Consider the following 22,347-nt stretch of genomic DNA (forward strand, 5'->3'; position numbering starts at 1 on the left):
GCGTGGTGGCGAGGGTTTCCTCCCACATCCCGAAGATGTACTGTTAGGTTTAGCAAGTTGTGGCCATGCTGTTTTGGTGCTGGAAGCGTGGTGACACTTGCAGGCTACCAAGCAAAATCCTTGGTGATCTGATTTGACTCGTGCGACGCATTTCGCTGTATGTGACAAATAAGGCTAGCCGTTCTTTCTTTCAAAAAGGTTATTACAGACGTTCTCGTTGGGGCGAAGGAGGATGAGAGACGACTTGAGAGAGGTGCTCAAGATGATAAGGGGCACAGATTGAGAGGGCACCTAGAGGCTTTTTCCCGGGGGGAATGATCTCATATCGGGGACATAATTTTAAGGTGATTGGAGGGAAGTATAGGGGGATGGGAGAGACAACCTTTTTGCAAGAATGTGTTGAATGCAGAATTCCCTGCCAAGGGTGGTGATAGAAGCACATACACTAGGAGCGTTTAAGAACTCTTAGGTAGTGCATGGATAAAAGAAAATTGGAGTGCTAGGTAGGAGGGAAGGGTTAGATTGATCTTGGAGTCGGTTAAGATTTTGGCTCAACATTGTGGGCTGAAGGGCCTGTACTATGCTGTAATGTTCCGTTTTCTGTATTCTGGATAACTTACTAGCATTGATATAGGGTTAGTTAAGGGCAAAGATCAGAGAGTAGGGTAAACAGATTGTTTACTGGTTGGACGTTGACTACTTTACAGGGCACCAGAGGGATGATTTCTTAGCCTTCAACATTTCAAATGATTATTAATGCTTTGGATGAAAAGCAGGGTGCAGCACAGTCACACTTGCTGATGTTATGAAATTAGGTGTGTGCGTGAACAGTGAAGCTGATGTAAAGAGTCTGCAAGTGGACACAGACAAAATGAGCAAGTGGGAAAGAAGATGACAGATGTAGTACAATGTGGGAAAATGTGACATAAAAAGATTAGAAAGAAGCACTTATTTTAAATGGTGAGAATCTAGTGAATACTAGCAACACACACATAATGCTGGAGGAACTCAGCAGGCCAGGCAGCATCTATGGAAAAGAGTACAGTCAATATTGTTGTGCAGAGGACATTGACTCAATATTCATGAAAGTCAAGAGGTAAACATGAAAATTTGGTAAATGGTCAGAAAATCAGATGATATTTTGGACTTCATTGTAAAGTGGTTGGATTATAATAATAAGAGTCTTTCTGAGATACTACAGGGCTTTGGTGAGACATCATATGGAATAGAGGCATTGAGCCAACTGTATATGAGATGGCCCTTTCATCCACTGAGTGTTTGTCTACTGTTAACCAACATTTTGCAGAACTCATTCATTAACCCCATCTCCATTCTCCCCACATTCTCATCATCTCCTCCCAGATTCTACCACTTACGTACATCCTCGGCACGATTTACAGAAGCTCCTTATTTTGTTTTCCATATTTTCTGTTGCCTCTTCTCAAATTCTTTCAAAGTGCATCACCTCATATTTATCTATATTAAATTTCAACTGTTATGTAACAGCTTATTTCTAAAGCTTGACAATTTTCTCCTGAAGTTTGCATCTAATCTCCTCACTGTTTACACATTGTTTGCACAATTTATTCATGGATTCTAGGAATTCTTGGGGTGAGTGGGTGAACTGTATAAATGCAAGAATGATATCATACATAACTGAGCAGGAAACCGCAGTGGTATCAGTGATGCTCTGTATATTCCAACACTAGTTTCATACAACAGAAATGCACAATCAAGTGTTACCATTAATTCAATTATTTGGTATAAATTATATTAAAACTACAGTCTGAAGAGAATCATATCAAGGGAAACAGGTTCAAACTTAAATACACAAAACAAAGTGTATTAAGTCTGTAATCACTTATCTCCGACTGAAATGTGACTGAAATGTGTGACTGAAATGTGCTTTGTAGACGGGATGGGAACATAACTATCTCTGTGCTTCCTTGTTCTAAGAATCATCATGTCTGTGCTTGGGAAAGCCTGATATACTGTCCTGTGAACTAACACTTAAGAAACTGTATAACCACTCAAGGACATATAGCGCAACTTTGCTATTCTAATGATTTGTAGTTGAAGCTCCCTCCTTTTTCATATTTAAGTGCTTCTTGTCACACACGCCTGGGGTATAAATAAGAGTGTAATCCATTGTTGAGCAGAACCTTAGAACTCCACTTTAGGAGTCTGGGCTCTCCATGATATCATGTAATAAAACCCTTTACTCTGAAACAATTCTCTGAGTCGGCCTGATCTATTCTGTCTGCTGCTCCTGACATTTTTTTTCCACAACAATGGGAGACATTGAAATGAAAATAAGTACTTTCATCAGTCTTCATTGTGGAAGACACTAGCAGTATGCTGGAAGTTCAAGGGCATCAGGGGACAGAAGTAGGTGAAGTTGCCATTATTAGGGAGAAGCTTCTTAGGAATCTGAAAGGTCCAAAGATAGGTAAGTCTACTTGATCAGATAGCGTACACCCCAGGGTTCTGAAAGATGTGGCTGAAGTGATTGTGGAGGCATTAGTAGTGATCTTTCAAGAATCATGAAAGTCTGGAAAGCTTGTGGAAGACTGGAAAATTGCAAATGTTACTCCATTTTTCAAGAAGGGAGAGAGGCAGAAGAAAGAAAATTACAGGCCTGGTTGTCTGACCTCAATGGTTGGGAAGATGTTGGAGTCAAGAATGTGGTTCTGGGATACTTGGAGGCACATGATGAAAGAGGCTGTAGGCAACATAGTTTTCTCAAGGAAAATTCTTGTCTGACAAATCTATCGGAAATCTTTGAATAAATAACAAGCAGGATAGACGAAGGAGACTTGGTTGATGTTGTGTACATCAAGTCAAGCCAAGTCAACTTTTATTGCCATTTCAACCATAACTGCTGGTACAGTGCATAGTAAAAATGAGACAACGTTTTTCAGTGCCATGGTGTTACATGACACAGTACAAAAAAGCTAGACCGAACTACATAATATAAAAAACACTGAGAAAGCCACACTAGCCTACAGACCTACTCAGGACTGCATAAAGTGCACAAAAACAGTGCAGGCATTACAATAAATAATAAACAGGACAGTAGGGCAAGGTGTCAGTCCAGGCTTCGGGTATTGAGGAATCTGATAGCTTGGGGAAGAAACTGTTCCATAGTCTGGTCGTGAGAGCCCGAATGCTTCGGTGCCTTTTCCCAGACGGCAGGAGGGAGAAGAGATTGTATGGACGTGCATGGGGTCCTTTATAATGCTGTCAAGATGGACATGTCAAAGGTAAGTTTTTTACTCAGAGAGTGGTGAGTGTGTGGAATGGGCTGCCAGCAACGGTGGGGGAGGCGGATACAATAGGGTCTTTTTAGAGGCTTTTAGATAGGTACATGGAACTTAGTAAAGTAGAGGGCTATTTTAAGCCTAGTAATTTCTAAGGTAGGGACATGTTCAGCACATCTTTGTGGGCCGACGGGCCTGCATTGTGCTGTAGGCTTTCTATGTTTCTAAAAGCCATGGTATTACAAGAAAGATACTAGCATGGACAAAGGCGTTGCTGGATGGTAGGAGGCAAAGAGTGGGAATAAAGGGAGTTTTTTCTGTGTTGGGACCACTTCTTTTTACATTATATGTCAATGTCTTGGATGACGGAATTGATGGCTCTGATGCAAAGTTTGCAGATGGTAAGAAGATAGGTGGGAAGCAGGCAGTTTTGAGGAAGTAGAGAGGCTATAGAAGAGCTTAGACAGATTATGAGAATGGGGAAAGAGGTGGCATTTGGAAAACAGTGTCAGGAAGTGTACAATCATGCACTTTGGTAGGAGAAATAACAGGCTAGACTATTTTCTTTACAACCAGGTGGCAAGACCTCTAAAAAGGAATTCCAACCAGCTATGCTATCACCCCAATTTTGTTTGTCATGGGTATGAACCTCCTCGTATCAGCAGCAGCAGACATAACTTGAGGCCCAGTGCTGAATCCCGGCATCTGACAGCCTGTAATATGGGGGATCATGGATAACTTCACAGTAACCACTGTAACCCATGACCAAGCAAGGTGGGTATTGGAAACCCTGGACAATGTAGCTACCTGGGCTCGGATGGCTTCCAGCCCAGGAAATTCAGATGTATGATGATCAAAAAGGGCAAGGTTACTAGCAAATTCAGTCTTCAAGTACAGGGAGCAGTCATTCCATAGAGGCCAACCCAGTAAAATGTCTTGGAAAGTGGTTTAATGCAGCAATGAAGGACAGTGCCAACATCACCGATACTGTAAGGTAGATTGAAGAATGGCTGAAGAAGATTGACAAAACACAGACTCCCTAGTAAATTTAAGACATGGTTGTAGCAACATGGTCTCCTACCAAGGCTGCTTTAACTTTTCACAGTATATGAGTTCCCCTTGATGTCCTGTAGAAGGCATCAAGAGGAAAGTCAACATGCACCTGTGGAAGTGGCTGGGGATTTCCTCACCCCCCCCCAACCCCCACAACTTGTCTTCAGTGGCACTCTACATAAGATCAGATCAACTACAGCTCCCATTGTCATCAGTCATGGAGGAGTTCAAGGTGGCCAGTTTAGAGCTGTGTTAACACTGAGGGGCCACGATGACAATCTAATAAATCAAGCAGGAGTCAGAACAAAATCGGGCCGAAAGTGGGCCGCCAACTTGGCTATAGACCAGGCAGTGAGCTCCCTGCAATTGAGAGACATCATCGGCAACCCATGCCTGGGAGGACAAGGCCTCGGCTCAGCACACTTCTAATAATGGGGATATTATTAAAATGCAAATGCAAGGGATAGGTGTGACATGGTCTAGGCAGAGGTATGGAACCTTGAGGACCAAAGGCAGGTATCAAAAGCAGTGGAGTTGGGCTCACTGGGCACCTGGATGAAATGGGATCTTCCCAAACATAAGATCACTTGGGCAGAGCTTTGGAGACTGGAGCCCTTCCACATTTCTTTCCTCCTGCGGTCTGCGTATGGCACTCTCCCTACACCACCACAGCTGCACATGTGGGGTCTGAGAGAGGACCCTATCTACAAGCTTTGTGGTCAGTGGGGTTCACTGGCACACATACTGTCAGGATACAAAACAGCTTTAACACAAGGACGGTATAGGTGGCACCACGACAAGGTCCTGCTGTCCCTTGCTGACACACTGGAGTGGGAGAGGTGCAAAAAGAGACCAGCTGGCAGAGAGGCAAACAGGGCAGTCATTTCCATTAAGGAGAGGGCCACACCAGTAACATCAAAGAGGCCTAAATCCAATCCGCTGCAAAACTGCCAAATCGTGGGAGCTCAGGGTCAATGTGGGGAGGAAGTTGCAGTTCCTGGAGGTAGTGCAGACCAGACATTGTACTGTGGTCCACCAAAGACAAGAAAATCATCCTAGTGGAGCTCACGGTACCATGGGAGGATGGATGCAAGGAAGCTCGCAAGAGGAAAGCACTGAAGTACCAGTCCTTAGTACAGGGATGCAGGGACAAAGGATGGTTGACATGGCTATTCCCCTTGGAGATCGGCTGTAGAGGGTTCCCAGCAGGGTCCGCATGGAGGTCACTGTCTGCACTGGGCTTTGATGAAAAGAGCACGAACCAAGCAGCTTAAACATAGAAACATAGAAAATAGGTGCAGGAGTTGGCCATTCGGCCCCAAGCCTGCACCACCATTCAATATGAGCATGGTTGATCATCCAACTCAGAACCCTGTACCTGCTTTCTCTCCATACCCCCTGATCCCTTTAGCCACAAGGGCCATATCTAACCTCCTCTTAAATATAGCCAATGAACTGGCCTCAACTGTTTCCTGTGGCAGAGAATTCCACAGATTCACCACTCGCTGTGTGAAGAAGTTTCTCCTCATCTCGGTCCTAAAAGGCTTCCCCTTTATCCTTAAACTGTGACCCCTCATTCTGGACTTCCCCAACATCGGAAACAATCTTCCTGCATCTAGCCTGTCAAATCCCTTTAGAATTTTATACGTTTCAATAAGATCCCCCCTCAATCTTCTAAATTCCAGTGAGTATAAGCCCAGTTGATCTAGTCTTTCTTCATATGAAATTCCTGCCATTCCAGGAATCAATCTGGTGAACCTTCTTTGTACTCCCTCTATGGCAAGAATGTCTTTCCTCAGATTAGGGGACCAAAACTACACAAAACTGCCTTGTACAACTGCAGTAGAACCTCCCTGCTCCTGTACTCAGATCCTCTTGCTATGAATGCCAACATACCATTCGCCTTTTTCACTGCCTGCTGTACCTGCATGCCCACCTTCAATGACTGGTGTACAATGACACCCAGGTCTCGTTGCACCTCCCCTTTTCCTAATTGGCCACAATTCAGATAATAATCTGTTTTCCTGTTCTTGCTACCGAAGTGGATAACCTCACATTTATCCACATTAAATTGCATCTGCTATGAACTTGCCCACTCACCTAACCTATCCAAATCACCCTGCATCCTCTTAGCATCCTCCTCACAGCTAACACTGCCGCCCAGCTTCGTGTCATCCGCAAACTTGGAGATGCTGCATTTAATTCCCTCATCTAAATCATTAATATATATTGTAAACAACTGGGGTCCCAGCACTGAGCCTTGCAGTACCCCACTAGTCACTGCCTGCCATTCTGAAAAGGACCTGTTTATTCCCACTCTTTGTTTCCTGTCTGCCAACCAATTCTCTATCCACATCAATACCATACCCCCAATACCGTGTGCTTTAAGTTTGCACACTAATCTCCTGTGTGGGACCTTGTCAAAAGCCTTTTGAAAATCCAAATATACCACATCCACTGGTTCTCCCCTATCCACTCTACTAGTTACATCCTCAAAAAATTCTATAAGATTCGTCAGACATGGTTTTCCTATCACAAATTCATGCTGACTTTGTCTGATGATTTCACTGCTTTCCAAACGTGCTGTTATCACATCTTTGATAACCGACTCTAGCATTTTCCCCACGACCGATGTCAGGCTAACCTGTCTATAATTCCCCGGTCTCTCTCTCCCTCCTTTTTTAAAAAGTGGGGTTACATTAGCCACCCTCCAATCCTCAGGAACTAATCCAGAATCTAAAGAGTTTTGAAAAATTATCACTAATGCATCCACTATTTCTTGGGCTACTTCCATAAGCACTCTGGGATGCAGACCATCTGGCCCTGGGGATTTATCTGCCTTTAATCCCTTCAGTTTACCTAACACCACTTCCCTACTAACATGTATTTCCCTCAATTCCTCCATCTCACTAGACCTTTTTTCCCTTTCCTAATTAAGCCCTTTGTCCTCCTCTGCTGGACTCTGAACTTCTCCCAGCCCTCAGGTCTGCCGCTTTTTCTGGCTAATTTGTATGTTTCTTCCTTGGACTTGATACTATCCCTAATTTCCCTTGTCAGCCACGAGTGCACTACATTCCCTGGTTTACTCTTTTGCCAAACTGGAATGAACAATTGTAGTTCATCCATGCGATCTTTAAATGCTTGCCATTGCATATCCACCGTCAACCCTTTAAATATCTTTTGCCAGTCTATCTTAGCTAATTCATGTCTCATACCTTCAAAGTTTCCCTTCAGAACCTTTGTTTCTGAATTAACTATGTCATTCTCCATCTTAATGAAGAATTCCACCATATTATGGTCACTCTTACCCAAGGGGCCTCGCACGACAAGATTGCTAACTAACCCTTCCTCATTGCTCAATACCCAGTCTAGAATGGCCTGCTCTCTAGTTGGTTCCTCAACATGTTGGTTCAGAAAACCATCCTGCATACATTCCAAGAAATCCTCTTCCTCAGCACCCTTACCAATTTGGTTCACCCAATCTATATGTAGCTCGCAGGATGGGGGAGGAAGCAGAAAGAGCCTTTTGCTGGATATGGAGCAGGCGAGAGGAGTTGAGCTGGAAGTTGGGAGCAGATGGGCAGTGACTTGGGTACCACTGCTGACCCACCAACTGGAGAGTGTAGTAGTTAAGGGTAGAAACACTCTATGAAGGTTGGGCAATCTATGAAAGGGTGTCCTTTTAGAATGGTGATGAGGAGGAATTTCTTTACCCAGAGAGTGGTGTATCTATGGAATTTGTATCACTGGTGGCTATGGAGGCCGTCTTTATGTGTATTTAAAGCAGAGGTTGGCAGGTTCTTGATTGGTCAGGGTATGACGGGATATGGGGAGAAGTCAGGAAATTGGGGCAGAGAAGGGGAAAATGTATCAGCCATAATAAAATGGTGCAGAAGCCTTGATGGGCCAAATGGCCTAATTCTGCATCTATATCTTATGATCTAAATTGATGCAAACAGGTCAGGCAGCTTTGGTGGAAAGAGAAACAGTTAATGTTTGAGCTCCAGGACCCTTTCTTTTTCTGCAGTAGTTACAGCCTTTTCTGTTTGCATTTCAAATTTCCACAATCTGCAGCTTATTTTTTGATTTTCCTAAACACATAGACTCTGAGCGTGGAAATTATTAAGAAAACGATGTGTCTTATTTCCAAATGTAAGTACATTTCCTATTAATCCTTCTTTTAACAAATGATTTCATTTAATTAAATATTTATATTTTGGGGGCTTGGAAAATAGATACTGAGGGGATGCCAGGGGTAAGTTCTTCACACAGAGAGCGGTGGGTGTGTGACAGAGAGACTGCCGGCAGTGGTGATGGAAGCAATAGGGTCTTTTAAGAGACTCTTAGATAGGTACAGGAGCTTAGAAAAATTGAGGGCTCTGCGCTAGGGAAATTCTAGGCAGTCTCTAGAGTAGGTTACATGGTTGGCACAACATTGTGGGCCGAAGGGCCTGTAATGTTTTGTAAATTTCTATGTTCTATCTTGTAAATGTTAACATATTTCTAAACTGTCTTGAACGTCAGAGCCATTCTATTGGAAGATAACTTTGCAGATCACTTGCAGCTTTAACAGAAGCTAGAAAGTGCACTTGTAACTTCGCTGATTCATAAATCCTGCCCAGTCACTCCTGCTTGAGGCCTTATTGCCACTTAAACCTTATGCCTATCTTAAGGAAGCCGAGACTTAGCAAGAGCAGCTTTTGGCATCTGTTCCAACAACATTCTGACAACCTTTCTTTGTACACTTACATTTATCTATTCTGTGCAGCAATGTGGATAAATACAATTTTCTTCTGTATCCTCCACCTCCATATTTTGCTTATTCATTCAGTTTGTCTATACCCCTTTGAAAGCTCCTCCCCGTTCACAATCTCATTAATCCCTTTATTTATTCTCACAGGTTTAGTTTTGACAATTACCTTTGCCTACATTGATTTTCCCTGGCACAATGGGCAAGATTAATTATACATAATCACTGTCACAGCAATTCTAACCATATCTGTACAGATTTAGTTAAAAGGAATGTTTAAAAATGAAAAATACAGACAGAAACATCAGGAGAAACTGTTCTTCGGTATTATTCTGTTGTTGTTATCAATTCCCTTGCTTCTTGGTCATTTAATTACTAGTAGTGTTGGAGAGTTGAGGCCTTTTAGATTATAATGTACATCATCAATACAAATTAGCAATGTGAACTGGCCACCCATAACAGTCCATAAGACCATAAGATACAGGAACAGAATTAGGCCATTTGGCCCTTGGCTGATTTATTATTCCCTTCGTCCCACTCTCCTGCCTTCTCCCCATAACCGATGCTCTAACTAATCAAGAACCTAACAAACTCCATTTTATATATACCCACAGACTTAGCCACAACTCCCATCTGTGGAAATAAATTCACCATCACCTGGCTAAAGAAGTATCTCCTCATCTCTGTTCTGATGGAATATCCTTCTATTCTGAGGCTGTGCCCTCTGCTTCATGACTCTCCCACAGTTGGAAACATCCTCTGCACATCCACTATATTCAAGCCTTTCCGTATTTGGTTGGTTTCAATGAGATCTCCCCTCGTCCTTCTAAACTCCATAGCCATCAAACACGCCTCGAATATTAACCCTTTCATTCCTTGGATCATTCTCGCAAACCTCCTTTAAATTTTCTCCATCACCAGCACATCCTATCTTAGATGAGGGGTCCAAAACTGCTAACAAATACCCACATAGCCCTGGATTTCTCTTTCATCTATATACCTATCTAAGAGGTTCATTAGTGTTCCTGATGTACCTGCCTTTACTACCACCCCTAGAAGTGCATTCTAACCACCTACCACTCTGCATTTAAAACCTTCCTCTGACATCTCCCCTATACTTTCCTCCAAGCATCTTAAAATTATGACCCCTCGTATTAGTCACGCAGTGTGAAATGTAGCAGACCCAATACTGACCCCAGGGAACACAAGCAGCCAACCAGAAAAGTCTTTGCCTTCTGCAATTGTGCTAATCTTCTATCCATACTAGTACCTTGCCTGTAATAACATGGGAACCTATTTTGTTTAGCAGCCTTTCACAAAAGCCTTGTGAAAAACAAAGTAAACAACATCCACTGACTGCCTTTTGTTTAACCTGCCTGTTCATGCAGTTGGGCAAGATCATTCCCTTGAGTTTAATTTCAACCATGTTAAGTGGTCCACTGGTCAAATCAACATTGAGCACATTCTTTTTCTTTTGAAACTACAATATTGGTAAACTTCAATGTTGCTCATGGCCAGATGCTATTTCACAAACAATATTCCCCTACAATGAATAGTATATAATTCTGTTGCAAATATATACTGTAGTCATGTCACTTTAACATGATTGTGTGTGAATACAACTCAGCTCAACTGGAGTCCAATCAAATAAAGTCAACAAAAGCAGGTTATATTCTCAATTTTTTGACCCAGGTATGTAAGCATTACAAGTAAATCTGATTATTTTCAAGTTGCTGTGATTGCAGAGATAACATTAATGGTAGTCAACTATAAAACAATGCAAATTTATTTTTAACCAATGCTTACATGGAACGTCTTTTTCTGGAAGTAGAGGGATTGGGATTGCTGAACCAAACTTCTCTAATAGTCGACCGTACAGCCAATCAAAATGCTTGTATCGATGGTAAACTGATACAGTTGTGTCCTAAAAATAATGGCAAGTTAACTTTAAAACTGATAATGTAAGCAAAAGTTCTTGTCAGGAAATAAGGTAATGTGAAATCCAGGAATTTTGATTGGAAAAATAGTTCTGAACAATTTAATGCACTGTTCAAAAAATACAGTAAGATCTCTTTCTGAATTGTGATTTCATCATCTACATTAAGGCAAAATTTTAGTATTAGGACTAACCGTTTAAACATATGACCATTTATGCTATGGACCACTAGTTCCATCTAATTTTTATATGTCTATAAATCTGGAAAAACACTGAACCAAACATTAATAGTTTTATATTTACATGGCAAGAAACCAAAGGTAACTGGTGTTGTCATGCACGCTTGTTATCCACCTTGTTGGGAGAGGTCGTTCATTGATTCTATTATGGCTGTTGGATCTACTGAGCATGCCCGCAAGTAAATGAATCTCAGGGTTACATGTGGTGACATTTATGTATTTTTTTAGTTTTCTATTTTGTTGTACCAAGAGCTTTTTATTATGTTGGACCAAAACTTAAGAGATAATCCAGGTAATGATTATATGATGATGTTGTTATTTTACATTCATATCTTCCCTGTTTACAACATACCAACATCATACAGCTTTGCTGAGGTAACAGATACAACAGCATTGTGGATTTGTTACTGGGCTGGGACTAAATGATCAGGACATGAATGATCAACCTGGCTGTATTAAAACCCAACCCCAACTCTAATTGATCACTGAAGATTATTGTGTTGGTGCCTTTCTCCTGGCCTGATCAAATCTTTCTTATATATTATTGTCCAGAATCCAGACCAAGACTCGACACATGTTCCCACTTGACTCAATATTGCAGAATCTCTATATGTGTCCACATTTTAATATCATGTCACTGTATAGCATCCTTGGGGGTATTTATATCTTTTTCCCTTTCTACTTGACATCCCTGGAATGAATGGAAAGACTGATCTGATGAGATTATTTGTTCCTAAGCCTTTGTAAAAGTCATTCTGTTAACAGGCCACCTTTATTCCCTTGCCATGACAGCCCTGTAAGTGGAGTTCCAGTGAACTAACCTTAACTGGGGGTTAAGAGTGAAAGGTGAAATGTTTAAAGGGAAACTTCTTCACTTAGAGGGCTGTGAGAGTGCAGCATAAAAGTGAGCTCGATTTCAATGTTTAAGTGAAGTTTTGATGGGTACATGGATGGTAGGGGTATGGAGGGCTATGGTTCTGGTGCAGGTCAATGGGACTAGGCAGTTTAAATGGTTTGGTATGGACTAGATGGGCCAAAGGGCCTTTTCTGTGCTGTACTTTTCTATGACTCTGTTTTACTAATCCCTCTCACAATATATCCCGCCATGGTCAAAGATCTTTTCCCCTCTACATCTATAATTGCCTGTTCCTGTAATCCTTTTAGAACCTTGCCATTTGGTTTATATTATCTTTCCATCCTTCCTAAGCACTTAACTTTTAAAAGCATTTTCTACTAAGTGATTACAGTTTTAGGGGGAATATTGTTTTAGCATAAACTTACAATCCCATTGTTGGAAACACAGTGAGTAATAATGGAAGGACATTTATAATAGAGAAACTGTTCCCAATCTATTCCTCTTTGGAAAAGGAGTTAATCATTAAAATAATCATGCTAACTGTTTATCCACTATCTTTTCCAACAAAGGTTCCCTGTTCCAGTTTTCAGTTCATTATAAACCCTACCCGCCTCACAAAGATAGGATACTTACATTAGGTGTAATTTGGTAAGAAATAAATTTCTTCATGCCTGAATATTTGGTTTCCAGTTGAGGATTAGTTACAGAGCATTCCAGTGGCACTATTGGATAAACCCATGATGCTCCATGTTCATTGAACTAAGACAAAAGAAAAATCATGTTAATTTACAAACACGAGGAAATCTGCAGATGCTGGAAATTCAAACAACACACACAAAATGCTGGTGGAACACAGCAGGCCAGGCAGCATCTATAGGGAGAAGCGCTGTCGACGTTTCGGGCCGACGAAGGGTCTCAGCCCGAAACGTCGACAGTGCTTCTCCTTATAGATGCTGCCTGTCCTGCTGTGTTCCACCAGTATTTTGTGTGTGTGTTGTTATCATGTTAATTTAATTTGTTTCACATAAATTAATGATTATTCAGACAGGCTGTAAACAAATATAATTATATATTATTTTCTATGTTATTGAAAGTACACAATATGTAGAAGCATGAACATAATTGAAGGTAATTTAACAGTGTGTACTATTTGAAGAAATACTGAAGTATAATGTTCTGCTATTGAGTTACTTTAATCCAGTCAATCGATAATTGATCAAATAGGTAGAGTTCAGCAATTTTAAAAGATCCATTTAAAAGCATTCTCTTGCTCTTCAAAATAGTTACAGAACATTACAGCACAATGCAGGCTCTTCAGCTCATGATATCATGCTAGCATTTTAACCCAATCGAAGATTAATCTACTCGGCCCAGGGGGTGGTGTAATGGCATCAGCACTAAATTTCAAGGCAGATGGCCCTGAGTTTGAACCTGGCCAGGACCCAACCTGCAGCGGTAACTGTGAGAAAGAAAGGCTTGGCAATCTACTTCTGTGTCTTGCCACGAGAACCCTATGGATAACTAAACTACGCTTTGTTTTGCCGTGAGTTGACAACGACTCAACGGCACTCAACTACAAGATCAATCTAATCCTTCCCTCCTATATAGCCCTCCTTTTTTGTATTATCCATGTGCCCCATCTAAAATTGTCCCTAATGTATCCGCCACTATCAACCCCCGCCCCCCCCCCCCATGGCAGCACATTACATGCAGCCGCCACTTTCTTTGTGAGAAAAAAACTTACCACTGCCATCCCCGAATACCTTACTCCAATCACCTTAAAATGATGCATCCTCGGGTTAGTCATTTCTGCTTCAGGGAATAAGTCTCTGGCTATCCACTTGATCTATGTCTCTTATCATCTTATGATGTGGATTATGAGTGCTTTAATTCAGAGAACAGTGGTAGTTTATGGCATGAAATCATGTTGAATTCCTTGCTCATCCCTGCATTCCTGCTGACACTAATCAACATAAAATTGGCCTGGTGTTTAAAAACAGCTTCTAGGTTATTTTGGTCTGTATTTCACTTTAGACAACAGCTACCTTTAATCCAGTGATACTCAACTTGATAGGAGCGAGAGCTTTCAGCCTCAGTCCCAAATGGCTGAAAGTCAACAGTGCTACCAGCAGTAGAATGCAACATCTTTGGCTGGGCTACTTACTTAAATGTGGAACCTATGAGTGTGCATTTTCATTTAGCAAACACTTGCACAAACTGAGTAACTGAGATCTCAGATGTTTCTGAATTCAAGATACATAAAAATAGATCTCTGTCCCCCTTTCTGTTGTGAACTCTTATTGGACAGTAGTTGTTGCCACAATCCACAATATTCTCTCCTTTGTAACTCACAAAGGTTACACTGAGGAGAAAAAAAAACGCCCTTCTTTTTTGAATTCATCTTGATTCTTGCCCACAAGCAGTTTGATCATCTTTCTCTCAGATATTATCATGTGCACAAACTTAACAATGGACATTGAAGGATTGTGTATTAAAATAACAAATTAACAACTATGATGATGACGTTCTACTTACTACTAGTTGAATTTTTGTGGTTGTCTTTACAGTTTTTCCAGAAATGAAGGGCTCAGCTTCTGTTTTTGTAACCTGATACAACCTACAAGAAAGCCATAAGCATATTAAGGTAAGACCCAAACTGCACCCAGACCCTTTAGTCTGTTTATATCAAGGAATTACTTTTCCTTTGTGCACAATACGAGGACAATGACGCATTAGTTATGTCTAACTGATAATTTTCTTTGAACACCACATACTCTGCATGTGGAGTGTAATTAAGAAGACAACTAAACCAGCAGTGTTTCCTCTGCTAGATACCTTATACCTGAGGATGTCTTAGAAAATTTGGTTTCATCTTTGATAAAGAAGGACTTGGGAACAATGATGAAAATTTATAACAATACAGATTTATGCACAAAAGGCATTTTAATCATATTAGATAATTGGATATGTTACTGTAGAACAGCAACAGCCTGTTATCTTAGCCTTTATTAATCTCATAAATTAAAAGGCTTTAATGGATAGAAAGCTGGCTAAACAGATGCGTAATGAGTGGGTGTTTTTTGAGCCGGAAGGAAACATAGAAAGGAGTTGGTACTGCTTCTCAGTAATGCTTAATACTCGCATTGACAATGTCATCATGGTGATAGAAAGGAAGTTGGATAAGGACTGGAAAATGTTAAAAAAAAAGAAAAGGGATATCAGGAAAAGAGCATGGAATGGGACTAACCGAATTGCATTTGGAAAGAACAGGCATGTACTTAATAGGCTGAATAGCCTCTTTCCCTCCCATAACCATGCTATGATTCTGAAAGCAATACAAAGCCACTTTATTGAAGTATTACCTGACAATGTTTGTCACAAAGTCACACAAGAAGATATTTGTGGAATTTGATTGGGACCCCTGCTCTTGTGATTTTTATAAATGACTTGTATGTGGAAATGGAAAGGTTGGTTAGTAAGATTGCAAATGATACAAAGGTTTGAGCGTTATAGATAGTATAGAAGTTTGTCATAAACTTATAAGTGAAGCAAGACCTAGAAATTTCAAACAGGATCCTATTTCAACTCAAAAGGCAAATTCTTCTCTCTTTGACCACAATGACTCCTACCCCAGCTGGGTAGATCAAATGATACAAGGTCCTACTGAAAATCAGAAATGTTGATTTCTTTGTCTCATCACCTCAAGAGCAAACCTTTACAATGCAAAGTAAAAATTTACCTATTAGATCTTTTAGACGACTGTGTGTTACTGCCTCCCTTATCCTCTGGTTCAGTGGTAATTAATTCATAGTCTTGGTCAATCGATTCTGTGTAAAAATGGCAAATGCCTTCAGACACATTGTTACATTCAAACTTCAAATAATTCTGTTCCAAATCTTCTCATCTGAAGCCTTGTATGATTCATGTAATGCCATACTGAAGTCTGCATTTATTCCAAGTATGCTGGTGATTCAAAGCTGAATGACAGTGTGGGCTCTGAAGAGGATGCAGAAGGGCTTCACGGGAATGGGGAAAGACTAAGTGAGTAGGCAAGGGCAAGGCACATGTACTAGAACATGAAAAAACATAGGGTCATCCATTTTATTTGAGAAAATGGAAAATTGGAGCACTTTTTAAAATGCAAGGTTGAAAAGTATTGATTTTTGGTGCGTTGTATAGACTAATAATTGAACATTAACATCCAATTACAGCTATCAATTGAGTAGGCAACCAAACCTTGGTCTGTAAGGCAAGAGTATTTAAGTGTAAGAGTGAAAACATATTGGTTTACTTGTAATGGACCCCTGTAAGATTGCATTAGGAATATAATGTACCTGTCTGGTCTCCCAAATGAAGGAAGGATAAACTTATGGGAATACGAAGAAGAGCAACCAGTTTGATTCCTGATATGTGATGGAGAAAACAGAAACTGGGCCTGCTGCTCACTGAGGTTTGGAAGAATGAAGGATAAACTCACAGCAATATAGAAAATTATAATAGGGATTGGTCGGGGGAGATGCAAAGATGATATTACCCAGGCTGGAGGTCTAGAAGCAGAGACCATTGTTATAAAACAAGGGATTAGACATTAAGGATCAAGATGAGAAGACATTTCCTCACCCAGAGGGTAGAAAATCCTTGAAATTATCTGTCCAAAAGCATTGCTGATTATACTCAAAACAGAATTACAGATCTTTAGATATTTTCAGAATCGAGGGTTTAGTGCATGTAAATGACATTGAGATAAAAGGGAATAGTGAACTTATTGAATAGCAGAGAGGTTGTAAGGTGCCAAGAGGCTTTTGTGCCTTATGTACTTATTATCCCTGGAACTGTTCCACAGGAAAGAAAATTATTAAATGTGTTTGAATTAATGAGTCCAATTTGGCCTCATAATGGGCCACCAAATATCTACATTGCACAATTGTACTATTTTTCTGGAACATCCTGAAGGTGAATATGAAATATAGACTAGTCATTTGCTGTTCCTCCCCCACTTCTGGTGGCTGGCTGAAAAAATAGACAGTAGCAACCAAATGTGACTCAATGTTTGTGTCATGCAATTTGCAGTTATATACCTGAAGGAAAATATCTTAAGCTACTTCTTGGCAGCATTTTCAATCAAGCTTTAGCATCAAACCACTCAGATGAGCAACAAACAAAGGTCACGTGCATCATAGAACATCCCACGTACTCTTAAAAAGAATAACCTCTTCAGCTGTCAACATGATAGATTTTGCAAGAAGAAAGGGGTGGCTAATTTGTAGAATTATGTAGATGATGTAGGAATAGAAAGATCTGGATATAGATCTCTGAAGGTGAAAAGACAACTGGACCGAGCAGCTAACAAAGGAAAATGGAACCTGAGTTTCATGAGCAGAAAAGGTACAAAAGAGAGAAACTTCACAGAACACTGGTGAGGCCACTGAAGTATTGTATAATATTGATCAAACCATTGTAAGACAGATGCAAAGCTCCAGCGCAGGTACAAAATAAGATTTACTAAAGTAGTCCCAGAGAAGAGGAAACATTTATGAAGTAACTTTAGTGAAACTGTGGCTGTTCCTTTCAGATCAGAGAAGACTGAGAAATAAAGATGTATAATATCATGGGTAAATAGAAAGGAACTCTCCCCATGAACAGAAATTCAAGGACAAGAGGACAAAATGACAAATCATCGAGGATGATCCAAGAAAAAGTGTTTATTCATTGTGTATAAACAATGTTCCACCGAAAATGTGGTGGATGCTGATTTACAAAAAAGAATAGTATAAATATGTGTAGGTAAACATTTCCTACAGAGAGAAAGAGGGGTATGGGATTGACTAGATTACTGTACACAGAATCAGTTCAAAACTCTTCAGTCCTACAATTATTCAGAATAGAAGAGGACACGGAAATAAATTGATGAGGAAATGCATCAAGTATTTTTTGGAAGGATCTAGGGAATATTTATTATGAAATTGAATGCTCCAATTTAGCACGAGAGGCAGCAAATTGTGATATGAATTACAATGACATTATTCTATTCTGTCATTCTTTTATCAAGTATAGGATATTTGTCACTCCAGTTACTCCTTATATAATATAAAGAGTGAGAAGAAACAAATTTCCCAAAGGTAAACATCAGCAAAATCAAAGCCTGGTGGTTTGTTAAATAAAATTCCTGTTGAACACTGATCTACTGCCTGCTTTTCCCCACCTTTGGCCTGTAACTACTTACTTTCAGCTCTGAAATGTTATTCAGTTCTGTTTTTACTTCTCAATTCCTGTGTGTTGAACAAATGAAATTCTCCAGCTTTCTACTCACCTTCTTGTTTCTACTTTCCATTGAGTCAAAAACATCTATTGAACAGAAGTCAAAATTGCACAATGATGATAATCCTGCTACCTCAAGCCTTGCCAAATTCCACTTTAGTCCCCACGTAGGCTTCATCCTTACACCACTCCATCCTTATATTCCTGAATATACCCTTCACTGTCATCATCCTGACCCACTTTATTTCCTGCTTCCCCAACAATTCTATCTCCAGCTTCACCATCATCAACAAGTCCTACCAATTCTCCCCTCAGTATCTGCAGGTGTTTTGTAAATTGACTTTTCCTTGACCAAGCTTTCCCTGCACAGTTAACTGGCTATTTACAACCCAATGATTGTGCATTTCTGAACACTTTGGGTGCTATAGCAAGGTAAGTTGGTGCAAGTTATACAAAATTACTTGTGATAGTCTCAAAGACTGTGTGGCTATGTTCAGAAACATCAAACACCAGTCTTTGTAACTACACAATGAAGCAACTCGCATCAAAAAGATGAAAAAGTAATCAACTGACATTAAAAGAAACTCATGAATATAAGAATCCAAATACATACCTGAAGTGTCTGAATAGCTGCTAGATTTCTTTGATCCGAGCTATTAAAAGAAGAATGATGAGAAACCTTGTTCACAGGCTATTATATCAAGTAGGAAAAATATATTTTATAGTTAAGCACTGACAGTATAGGTCAAAGAAATCTTTGGTGATCTACACTGTTATGAAACATCATAGTTACATTTATACGAATTCTAAGAATAAATTTTTAAAAACTATCACTTGCAAAGGACTAGATTTATTTTATTTGCTTTATTTTTCAATGCAGAGTCAGGAGATTATCCTGCAGTCATGGCACAAAATTTAGTTTTTTTTTGTTTTTCGCTTTTAGAGATACTGTACTGTCGATAAAAGAAATTAAGATTTAAATAGATTTTTGTTGGAAGAGGAAGTTAGTCACTTCCTGAAATATTTGAAAAAAATGTATCTATATTGTGCATCAAAGTTCAAGGTAAATTTTTTATCAAAGTACATTATGTCACCATATTCAACCCCTGAGATTCATTTCCTTGCAGGCATACTCAATAAATCCATAACAGAATAATAATCATAATAGAATCAATGAAAGACCACACCAACTTGGGTATTCAACCAGTGTGCAGAAGTCAACAAACTGTGCAAACACACAAAGAAACAAATAATAATAATAATAATAAGTAAATAAACAAAAGGGAACATGAGATGAAGAGTCCTTGAAAGTGAGTCTATAGGATGTGGGAACATTTCAATGATGGGACTAGTGAAGTTGAGTGAAGTTATCCCCTTTGGTTCAAGAGCCTGATGGTTTAGGTGTACTAACTGTTCCTGAACCTGATGGTGTGACCCTGAGGCTCCTGTACCACCTTCCTGATGGCAACAGTGAGAAGATAGCATGACCTGGGTAATGGGAACCCCTGATGATGGATGCTGCTTTTCCTGTGACATCTCTTTATGTAGATGTAGTCAATGGTGGGGAGGGCTTATCCACTACTGTTTGTACTTTGTGCATCAAGGGTACTGTTTAAGAGCAATGATTTCTGTGCAACCCAATGACCATGACTGAACCAAGTTGTCAAAGAAACATTGAGTAAACAATGTAGGAGGGGGTGGTGGAGGTCGTGTTGGGACAGAAACAGAATAGTCCTGAAATAAAATATTCAGGTCCTTATAATAACATTTCAGTCCATTCTATGACATTCTGTATGCAACACCACTACAGCATTTATTACTGCCTGTGTAGATTGACTTTCAAAACAAATTTTTCCCTTTACACAATTCATCTCATTCAAAGTGAACCTGAGGCTACAATGATGCATTTCTTTGGCTTAGAATTAATAAATATTAACAACTGTTTACAACTTTATGCCACATGCACCGTGAGGTGAACCGTTGGGAGCTAGGACTGTAGCAGTGTTGGTGAAATTCACAAGTGAGCCTGCTGCACATGAAGTATTCTGCAGCTGATCAAATAACATGACAGTTAGTTGCAGTATGATGACACAAATCCAACGTAGTGTATTGTTTATATATTAGCTTACTGAATACAGTAAAAGACATAGTTGCACCCCAAAACAATCTTGAGCTCCCACTGTGCATTAGTCCAACAAGTGTAAAAATAATGATACAGAATCCCCTTAATTGTCATTGTCCATCTTAACATACCTCAACTGTATCTAGTTCTTCATAATTCGAGTCAATGTCACAGGTTTCGTCAGTCTCAGGATGTGACACAGCGCCCATCAGCAACTAGAAAGATTTTAAAATAATGGAATTTAGATATTGTACAAGATATTAAGAGGAATAGATAGAATGGACAGCCAATACCTCTCCCCCAGGGGACCACTGCTCAATACAAGAGGACATGGCTTTAAGGTAAGGGGTGGGAAGTTCAAGAGGGATATTAGAGGAAGGTTTTTCACTCAGGGAGTGGTAGGTGCGTGGAATGCACTGCCTGAGTCAGTGGTGGAGGCAGATACACTAGTGAAGTTTAAGAGACTACTAGAAAGGACTCCTACATGGAGGAATTTAAGGTGGGGGATTATATGGGAGGCAGGGTTTAAGGGTCAGCACAACATTGTGGGCTGAAGGGCCTGTACTGTGTTGTACTATTTTATGTTCTATGTTGAATAAGTAGTTGCAGTTTTACTTACAAATTTATAAGTTTCAATTATCATTGTTTCCTAAAAAAAAATATGTAAAACTAAAATCAGTTTGTGATAAGTCATAAAATGTTATTGCAACCAGGATGGGACAAATTCATGATTCTCTTGCATTTCTTTGTTCTACTGTGAATGCCTGCAAGAAAATGAATCTCATTTGGAGACATATCTGTACTTTGATAATAAACTTACTTTGAACTCAAATAGTCGCTACTTTTCTTGTACAGGTATACATTCTTCCAGTGCGATGGTGGTGCATGCAGATGCAGGAGCCTCACAGGGGCCAAACAAGCATGCTCTTTTCTTTGTTACATTTTCTTTACTATCATAAGACTATAATGAACTCCAGTATGGGTCCAGATGGTCTACTGCATCAGTGAGCTGCTTGTTGTTTGGCGTAGTAGCTGACTGAGGTGTCGTAGGAGCCGGCTGGTGGTTCGGAGAAGGGGAGTGCACTTGGTGGACCACGGGAGTCAGATTGGGTTCAGAGCAGCTGAACTGGAGGCAAACCATGCTGCTACCTGCTACTCAAATGCGGTGTGCAAAGAAACCATGAGTGACTATCTTGGATGTTTTTCTTGCAATCACAGGACCTTATTAGACATTAATTGCTGCAGGCCTTTTTCCCTTAATTGGTGATGAGACAGGTAGTGAGGCAGCAGCAAAGCCTAGTTATAGTGAGCACTAGGTCTCAAGCCATAGGCTTGCCTACTGATGCAGTCTAGATGAGGAGACACCGGAGGTGGTGTAGCACGGCATCCATGCTCGTTTGTGGGTGGCCTCTCCCGTCAGTGCTGCCCTCCAGTGTTTGATCGGTGGAATAACAGGTTCGATTGCCAGGAGCCATCATTGTCTGGGACTTGTTACTCAGGGTCTTGGGGTAAAAATGTATTTTCTAATGTGACTATGTTTTCTTTTCCTTTCTCACTATTTTGAATGCACGTGTATGTATTTTCACACTGGTCCCAGAGGAACTTGGAGGCACATGATAAAATAGGCCATAAGTCAGCATGCTTTCCTCACAGGAAAATCTTGCCTGACAGATCTCTTGGAATTCTTTGAAGAAATAACAACCAGGATAGACAAAGGAGAATCTGTTGATGTTGTGTGCTTGGATTTTCAGAAGGCCTTTGACAAGACTACTTAACAAGCTACAAGCCCATGGGATTACTGGAAAGATTCTAGCATGGATAAAGCAATGGCTGCTTAGCAGGAGGCATAGAGTGGGAATAAAGGGAGCTTTTT

At 40.2% G+C, this 22,347-nt stretch overlaps 1 protein-coding gene across 1 annotated transcript in view; it reads right to left on the reverse strand.

Moving 5' to 3' along the window:
• The window catches only part of LOC132393450 (sorting nexin-9-like), a 64,285-nt gene that overhangs the window by 24,445 nt on the left and 17,493 nt on the right, over nucleotides 1-22,347 (reverse strand). The window contains exons 3-8 of the mRNA XM_059968695.1: nucleotides 20,606-20,689; nucleotides 18,966-19,005; nucleotides 15,834-15,921; nucleotides 14,630-14,711; nucleotides 12,728-12,853; nucleotides 10,870-10,987 (exon numbers count right to left, since the gene is read on the reverse strand). Coding sequence (XP_059824678.1) covers nucleotides 10,870-10,987; nucleotides 12,728-12,853; nucleotides 14,630-14,711; nucleotides 15,834-15,921; nucleotides 18,966-19,005; nucleotides 20,606-20,689 — 538 coding nt within the window. The remainder of the gene's footprint in view (nucleotides 1-10,869; nucleotides 10,988-12,727; nucleotides 12,854-14,629; nucleotides 14,712-15,833; nucleotides 15,922-18,965; nucleotides 19,006-20,605; nucleotides 20,690-22,347) is intronic.

This window comes from Hypanus sabinus, chromosome 4 (assembly GCF_030144855.1).
Source record: "Hypanus sabinus isolate sHypSab1 chromosome 4, sHypSab1.hap1, whole genome shotgun sequence".
Classification (NCBI taxonomy): Eukaryota; Metazoa; Chordata; class Chondrichthyes; order Myliobatiformes; family Dasyatidae; genus Hypanus; species Hypanus sabinus.